The sequence below is a fragment of the Mastacembelus armatus genome, chromosome 7, assembly GCF_900324485.2.
Source record: "Mastacembelus armatus chromosome 7, fMasArm1.2, whole genome shotgun sequence".
NCBI classification, from domain to species: domain Eukaryota; kingdom Metazoa; phylum Chordata; class Actinopteri; order Synbranchiformes; family Mastacembelidae; genus Mastacembelus; species Mastacembelus armatus.
This window is the reverse complement of record NC_046639.1, coordinates 6,525,986-6,534,764: the sequence shown is the minus strand read 5'-3', so window position 1 is coordinate 6,534,764 and position 8,779 is coordinate 6,525,986. Positions and strand designations below refer to the sequence as shown.

The 8,779-nt window shown below is 41.0% G+C and overlaps 1 protein-coding gene across 1 annotated transcript; it reads left to right on the top strand.

The window, feature by feature from the left end:
- Window positions 1–3,689: 3,689 nt before the first annotated feature.
- hmga1a (high mobility group AT-hook 1a) lies at window positions 3,690–8,543 on the top strand. The gene is made up of 5 exons (XM_026332716.1): window positions 3,690–3,768; window positions 4,540–4,658; window positions 5,695–5,775; window positions 6,762–6,818; window positions 7,981–8,543. Exons 2-5 carry the CDS (start codon window positions 4,560–4,562, stop codon window positions 8,041–8,043), a joined length of 300 nt encoding a protein of 99 aa, XP_026188501.1. The 5' UTR covers window positions 3,690–3,768; window positions 4,540–4,559; the 3' UTR covers window positions 8,044–8,543.
- The last annotated feature ends 236 nt before the right edge of the window (window positions 8,544–8,779 follow it).

Genomic DNA, 8,779 nt, shown 5'->3' with positions numbered 1-8,779 from the left:
CTAAGACCCCCCTGATGGTTAATAGGATTCTGTCTGCCCTGAGCTGCTGTAGAGTTCACGAGGCAGGAGACGGCTCTGAAGAGGGCGTATGATGTGGAAGTGTTTGTCCCTTGTACGATCTGATTAGCATTCAAATTTAATGTGACTCACCAGTTTGTTTTGTTGTATATGTTGCTCCAGAGGTTAAGATCTGGTCACTCTGGTACACGGAGAAAACAATTTATTTAAATTTGAAAAAAAAAAAAAAAACTACAGTGTTTTGATTTACCATCAACTAAATCTGCAAATTCACTAACGCAAATCTATTTGGCAGTCCCGATATAAATCTTAATTAATTTTATTCCTTAAAATTCATGAGCCAAATGAAGCACTTGTAGTGAGTGGATAAATGGTATTAGACTACTTGTGATGTGAAATTTATAACTGGATTTTATCCTATAAGATGCATATTTTATTCCTCAAGGAAGTACGCATTTTGTTCTGTAAAAATAATGAGTGCTTTAAAAAGGGACATGCAGAAAACTGTCTTGCTGTCAAACTGTTGACATGACTATTGTCCTAATGTTCAGATCTTTGCAGCATTTTTGTTGCTTGCTAAGTTTCATCAATATTAAACAAATGAAGGACATTGAAAGAAGAAAGTTTTAATGTGAACTTGCTAAATGGTGATTTCCAAATTTAATGACTATACCTTTTCCTCATCCCTAAATTACTAATAAATAAATAATTAAACTTGGTTTGGTACACCAAGTTTAAACCAGCTGTGTTGAAGAGTTCTACAGTATGTTATATATCGAAGAATGTCAGCCACGTAACAGAAACATTTACTGTACAGTTCATCAGAAGCATAAAATACAGCCTCCAAAATGATATACAGTTCCATCTACACCTCTCTGAAACAGATGGGATATTATACCCTTCATAGAGGGAGGACACTTGTGTTAGTTTTACCTAGCTATACATAATAAACTGGCAATTAGATGTATATTTGATCGGTTCTGTTGTTAGTTTCTAGTAGCTGCAATGATTTTGCAGCTATTTTGTTTCACAACTAAATGTAAAATGCTAACATTTGTTTGGCATCATAACTGATCAGTCAAAGTCCCCTCATTGGTCTCCAGGTGGTGGTAGAGAAGGACAACATTCCTCAGGCACCACAGGCACACAGAGAGTGGATCTATTTCCCTGTCTCCGTCCACATAGTGAGGGGCTGGGTATGGCAGAGATGTGTGAGGGTGTGGGGGATGGGGCTAAAGTAGTAGTGGAAGATAGAGAGGAAGGAAGTGAATAGAGTGAGAAATGGGGAAGGGGGGGTGGCATGCAAGGCAAGCACATGCTGAGCAGAACATTGGACTCATTGAGAAAAGCGCTCACTCCATTCATGCCCTATCCAGTCCCCTTTTTACCAAATTTCCACTCTTCTTATAATGTATGTACAGTACATTGATATCTGCACACTATCTGCTGTTGACAAAGGTGGTGGGATTACAAAATATTCCAGATAATTTTTTTCATTTAGTTATTTCAGATCTGCCCTGACTGAACTGACAGGGATGTGAAATACGCACAGATGGCATTGTGCGGTCTGTTTTGATCACTTTCAGGTCACTCTGCATTCTCAGTATGTTTTCAATTGCATAGTAGAGGACCCATCAACTCCAGATGGGCAGCTCATTTACATCAGAAACCCCTGTGTGAAAGTACCAATAGGTGGTTTGATAAGATTAGTTTGGAGTGCCTCTATGGTCTCATCTGTATCCACCACACCCATGAAAAAAGTTTCTCTCTTCTCTAGATTTGTTTTCAATGCAAAAATGGTCACACCTACACCTGACAAGAGCAGATTGAATGGTTTGCCTGTATCTTTATGAATGAAACAGACAGCAGTACTTGCATTACCTATTAACTGACCCAGAGCCATAATCATGAATGAATTGTTTTGTAGTGACCTGTAAAACTATTTGTAGCACAAATGTAATGTGGGTTTCCTTTAGTTGTTTTTATTTTGTGTACGTTTTTTTTAACAGACATTCTGCCCTTGCCTAGCCAAGATAGGCAGCAATAACAGTGCAATCACATTAGACAGACAACACAATATGTCGCACAAATCAGAATAAGACGGAGATGAAATAATACAATTTTAAATTTAATGCAATCAGAAAAGGGATTTATTCTTTAACCCATAGGACCTTAAAACAACACAAGATCTACTTAAGTATTTAATTTAAGAAGTTAAGTATATCTAATTAAGTATGAACACAAGTAAGACCAATAAAAAAACAATAGCTTAATTACACTAAAAGAACAAGAGAACTCTGGTTCCCAAACTGGGGGTTTGGACCTCACCATGAGTGACAACACCAAGGCATCACAAAATAATTAATTAAGTGGCAAAGAGATAAATGACAGGACAGCGAAACAGAAAAATTGGACATATACTGCAAAACATTAATATTTTGCTGCATTTCTCTAAGCTTTGCATTGTTTACCAAAAATATATCCTCTTTTGGTTTGTAAAAAATAATATGATCCATTTTTGTTTGACTTTGGTTAATTCATTGACATCCGCAGACAATGTGTCAACATACCCTGTTTACAAAGATAAGATGGTTTGTAACCCAAGAATTACTTTCTAGATAATCAGGTAAATTTTAATTTAGTCTAATGACAACATCTGAAAAGCATTTCTCCTGAATAAGAGATTGTAGAAGTATTTAAAACACCACATTTATAGTTTTATTTGCACACTGCTGTTTACTTTCAAGGCTGGCATTCATAACACTCACAGTGACAGTAATGCACAGGACTGCCAATGGAGAAATTAACCAAGAATATTTAAGTACAACTTTGGGACACGTGCACTTTATTCTAATATTTGATTTAATTGTATTTTATACTGCTGTTCCACTGAGGGAAATGTAGTTTCTACTCACCTACATTTATCTTAGAGCTATAATTGGTAGTTACTTTACATAATGGGAGCTTATATACAAGCCATATAATGCGTGATGATGCTTCATTAGCGATTAATTCACCCATTTTAACCCAAAAGTAACTCCACATTTTTCTACATCTTGTTATTGTTGCTTTTATCAGAAAAAAAGGATCTGAGTTCGTTCTCCGGACACTAAAGAATATCTTTCTCTTTCGTTTTCTAAGAGTTGGCTTATTTACATCGGAGGAGGTCGCAGTTTTTTTTTTTTTTTTTTGTTTGTTTTGTTTAGTTTACTTTTTGCGCCACACAACTTTTACGCATGCTCTTGAATGTTGCGTGGTGCGGAATAAAATAAAAAGCATCCACATGGAGGCGGTGGTGATGGTGGGGAGAAAGGTGGGGGGGGGGGGGGGGGGGGGTCGGTCTGCTCTAGTACTGTTGGTGGCCCATTTATCATATCTCCGCCCTCCAGTGTTTCAGCTCCCATGAGGGCGGCTCTTTAAATTGCCCCAAAACTCTTCCTGGCTGGCGCCTTTTTTCCTTTATCTGCACGAGACGAGACGCACGTGCCGTTTATAGGACTCCGTTGGAATAAACTTCTCAACCTGCTGGTAAGAAAATAATTTAATCATTTTCTAAAATCTTCCTTTTTAAAAAAAAAATCTAACTGTTTCAAACGCGGCATGAGCTGGGATTTTAAAGGGGCGGGCAGTGTGCGAATAAAAGCTGTAGCCTATAGATCAGTGCAAGGCTTTTAACCGGGTACAACCAGCCAGGCTTAAGGAAACATTTGGGCTTAAATTTAGAGCAGCGGTTGGAACCGAGCGGTAAAGGTGAGTGCAAACAAAAAAAAAAAACAACGATGGTGAGGTGGCGAAACTTTGCATGCTTGTAAACCCCCCGAGCCGATATTAATGCATTTTACAGAGCTGGTAGCTCCGGCGAGAGGAGGCTTCATGCTTTAAATGTGAAGCCGCCTTTTGTTGCTTTGGCCCGGGCTTTTCGTCGCCGCAGCAAGTGAACTCAATCACCTCGCTCGACTGCATTTTATTTCCCTTTTCAAAAAAGGCGAGCGCCCATGCAGGCGAAGCTCTTAGCCTGCAAACCCCGCCGTGCACACACCAGCCATTGTGTGTGTCGGCTAGATAGCTCTCCGTGGCCCCGGCGTGCAGACATGCTGCGAGATAGTTTCATGCGCAGGCCCGATTATTGGCCACAACAAGTACAGCGACGGGCCTCTAAACATGGTTGGTACTGGAAGGGGGGCATCGGGTTCAGTAGTTTTGTGCAGATTTGTGCGGCCTCCGACCGCCTACTGAGTCCCAGCAATATCATGCGAGCTGTGTAGATGTGAATCCCGTGTTTGTGTGGCACTGTCGGCTGATGAGTCAGAAATAGACCTGGAAATCAGCGCGGATTAATTGAGTTAAACGTGTTACCGGTGCGCGGTGATTTTCGGTTTGTTGTCGTGGTCAACGAGTTGTGTGTGTGTGTGTGTGTGTGTCTCTCTCTCTCTCTCTCTCTGTGTCTCTGTGTGTGTACACGCGCGCGAACTCGACGCCCTGTCTTGCAGCAAGCCTGACCCAGTGTGATTTATTTCCTAGGTCTGAAAAACTACGCAAACATGAGCGACAAGGGGACAGTCTCACCGAAAGAGAAGGAGGCAACAGAAAAGAGGGGGCGTGGAAGACCCCGCAAGCAGCCCCAGGTAAAAACCTCTGATGTAAGTAAGACCAATTTTCTTATATTTCTTAATATTTTTGAGAAATTGGCAGGTTTGCATGTCATGAGAAGTATCACTAACATAACGCACAGCAAGAATAAGTCTTTGTGTTAAGGACTTGGGAGTGTACAAACAGACAAACAAAACAAACCATTGGCTCACATCTGCTCAGATAGTTCAGGTAGATATTATTGCAGGTAAGGTGCTCATGCATATCTGTGTCATAAGCTCCTGCTATGCTACTGAGACCTCAGAATCAGCATATGGCTGCAACAAGCCCTTGTGACCATTTGGTCACCCCTTATCAGTGTAAGTGTAGATATCTACAATAGACTTCCTGTGTGTCTGACAGGTTTGTAAGCAACCTGTAACCCAACACCTTTAAACTGGTTTTAACCCCTCTTCATGACCCACCTCAGCTCGTCACGTAATGGGTGGCATGGGCGAGTGGAAGCGCACAATGGCTCGTATAGCTATCGCTCAGCACAGTGTGTTTTTGGTATTGAATTGCTTGGTTGCTATGAGCTGCGGTTGTAAACACACTAGAGATGCAATCAGAGATGAGTCTGCCATGACGTAGCTTACAACCACATGAGATCATTACATTGCATTACAGCCGATCACATATGTCATGTTACATGTAACTTGGTTTTAAAGTAGATGGTAAATGTCCCAAATGCTAAGACAAATACTGAGTTTTACACCTTGCTGTGGCTGCCTGACATGCTTTAGTCTGTACTGTTTTATGAGCGATGGTGTTTATGTTTGTCTTTGTGGATGTTTCAGTTGTGAGTTTCAGACAGTTCTTTCCGTAGTTTGTTTCCGTCAGACCGTGACGACCTGTGGCTCTGACCACCTGTCAGCCTTTGAACTACAGTTGCTCTGACCTTGAAAAGTGAAGTTGTTGTCTGAGTCTTACACATGCAAGACTATCTCAAATAATATGTTCCATAACAAATTCAGTTGAAGTGTCTGCACTAAAAACATTAGCCACTTTGTGCTATGTTAACTTTATCCTAACTGTCTTGATTGTCAGGAACCAAGTGGGTCCCCTACTCCAAAGAGGCCCAGAGGACGGCCGAAGGGCAGCAAAAACAAGACAACCGGCAAGGGCAAAGTAAGTCAGTAGTGTTGTAGTGTGGTGACAAATTATGATTTTAGCAATGGCTAACTTGCATCCTGACCCAGAGTGACATCAACAAAGTTAGACACAGCTTCACAATGATGCTTCATATCTTATTCACTGTCTCATATTGTCTTGCAAGCGTTTTCCTTTTCCTGACCTCCAATTCTTTTTGGTTGATCAACATTTTAACGGTAGCTAACCTCATCCTCTCAGAAGGATGTCCTGCTGTTACTTGTGATATATTGGTTGGCTACAGTTTAGCTGTTTCCCCTCATGTCAGAAATAGACTAGCTAGGGTATCCCATTGTAAAGACCTTGGTTTACTGCTTAATTTTTTTTTTTCTTTTTTTTTTTTTGAGAGGGGGGGTGATGCTCAATCTGTACTTCCTGTCCTCCAGCTTCCTGCAGCTTGTCATGCACAGTGTGGTGCAGGTGCAAAGGACTGTTTCCAAGCTGACACTAAGCACCCCTCCGCCCCCACCCAGCACACAGCCCTAGTTCTTCTCTGCCTGTCGTCTCCATAGCAACAACTGATTTTCTCCCTCGCCCCAACCAGCTCCCCCTTGCGCACTATGTATGGGAAAGAGAGAGAGGGAGCATAAATGCACATGGACGTATAATATAGGTTTAACAGAAAGATCCGAGCTGCAGAGGGTTTGTGTCTCCGCTCAGTTCCACCAGCTGTCTCTGATCCTCAGACCAGGTGGCCAGCGAACTGGAGTGCCCTGTGTGCAGTTCCTGTTGGCCTTCCAGATAATAGCCAATGAACTCAATGCCCCTTTCCATCTGTCTAATTGTAGGGGTACTACTGCCATCTGCAGACAGATAGGGGAACAGCTCTGTGGAAATGTGTATTTACATTGCTGATTTTTCACTGAAAGGTTTTGGCTTTGACCAAGCACCAGATCAGCAGGTCACAGAGAAACAAGTAGCTCTATTAACTGTTTTTTTTTTTTTTTTGTTTGTTTTTTTCACAGAAAGCAACAGCAGCCCCATCTTCAGGGGAAAAACGCAGGGGAAGACCTAAGAAGGAGGTAAGACAACAGCGTAAAGTTAGAGCACACACTTGTGAAGCCATTCCCTTCCCAATTGAATTATGATTGGTATGACTGTCTGCAGGGAAAAATTGCATTTCCTTAATTCCTCTGCCTGCCTGCCTTCTTTCACTCAGATGAGTCATTTTTACTCATCACATCTATTTTGGTTCTTGTGTTCATGTAGAGTGACTTCTTGGTCACACAAGGTCCTCTACCTAGTCATGATGAAAGGCAAATATGAACCTGCATAGTAAATTTCTACTTAGTGTCAGTTAGTCATGAACAGTCATGTAAAAGTACTTGGAGCTAGATTTGCATCCCATAAACACAAGTGCTCATATTTTTATACATTTTGTCCAGTGTGAAAGCCAAAAACGTATATTTGATGAAAGCCTAAATCAACATGCATGTCAGGGTATGGAACAGTGCTGAGATGAGGACAAAATAAAGCTCAGAATATGGTGTCGTTAATGTTAAATCTTTATGCTTAACATCTTATTTGTCGTGTATGCACATTTTACAGAATGTGTGATGGAAATTTGCCTCAAAGGCAAAAGTCATGGACATTTTAGTAAAAAAATTGTATAAATGGTGTATAACTGCATGCTTCTCTTCTTCTGTGTCAAATGTATTGCCAAACCATATTCAGTTGGTAAAAAAGTGTTTAATTTAGGAAGAAGCTGTGGTCTTGTAGTAACATTCTGTCATGTGCATGAGTGGTTAGGGCGTACTCTAAAACAAGTCTGGCTTGCATTAGTCACAGAAAGGAATGACCCAAAGTTACCCTCGTAACTAGCCCTCTGATTTTTATGAATGAACATCTTGGGCAGCAGCAGTGAATGTAGAGGAAAAGCAAAGGAGCAAAAGCAGGATGCCTCACTCTGACTCACCAACTTATGAATCACTTTTCACTACAGATGGCTCACCCTTCCCCTGGGTGTTCTTCATGCCACAGTGGTTTATCAAAGGGATTTATAATAACATTTATTTTTTTTTTCATGTTGGTACTTGGGGTTGTTAAATGTAAAAACAGTCCCGTTGAGACATGAATCACAGGCAGCTATTGTTGCTGTATATTGATGGCACTAGAGAGGCATTTTCCTTGTGGGTGTAGTGAAGGCCTGACTTTTTTTTTTTTTTTTTTTTTTTCCTGTTGCAGGAGAAGGAAGAAAAGACATCCCAGGAATCATCTGAGCAGGAAGATGAGGAAGAGGACCAGTAATTCACAACGCATGCTACCTCACTCAACATACTGACTTACTGTTAACCAGAACTGGGCTGTATCTCCAACACCAGTGCCACCACATGACCACTGTTCACGACAAAGCCCTCTTTGCCAAAACAAGGGTTATCACAGTACATATATCATGCAACAGCACTGGATAGAACGATGGACCTTGCTCAAGCATAGATCTAAGAATTACATGAAAGGTAACAGCCCTTTTCTCTACATGTCATGTTACCACAAGTCTTTTATACTGGACAAAGGTGTGCTCTAAGGAGCATGGATGTTTCCGTTTTTCTCCTGAAGATGGTTTGTAGGACATTTTCTGTGCTATCTGTTGTACCCACATCTGAGATGGTAGGGCATATTTTCTCCACATTTTATACTGGACAAGATGAATTTAACTCCCCCCTTCTTTTATGTGTTATGTGAAGTGGTTAACCTATCCCTTAGGAAGAGAATAGGTAACTGATGGTAGGATGGTTTTGCTTTTTTTTTTTTTTCCTTTTCATCCCCCTTCTCTAACTGGCAAAACTGATTTTGCCCTGTGTCACTTCTAGAGTAGAATCCCTCTTCCGCCTTCCTTTCCTTGCAGGACAGTTTAGATTCAGTTATGCTTCTCAAACTTCCTTTTCAGTCCTCGGCGTGCGTAGTGGGGAGATATCAAGTGTATTAAGAGTAATCAGAATATTCTGATTAGACTTACTGTTTTGTTCCTTCGGGTTACATACTT

What these genes read in the sequence shown, in the direction of transcription:
- hmga1a (XM_026332716.1), top strand. Translation starts at nt 4,560, where the DNA reads ATGAGCGACAAGGGGACAGTCTCACCGAAAGAGAAGGAGGCAACAGAA. An exon ending in CCCAGGTAAAAACCTCTGAT is followed by an intron (nt 4,659 to 5,694) that starts GTAAGTAAGACC and finishes CTTGATTGTCAG; the next exon opens with GAACCAAGTGGGTCCCCTAC. An exon ending in AGACAACCGGCAAGGGCAAA is followed by an intron (nt 5,776 to 6,761) that starts GTAAGTCAGTAG and finishes TTTTTTTCACAG; the next exon opens with AAAGCAACAGCAGCCCCATC.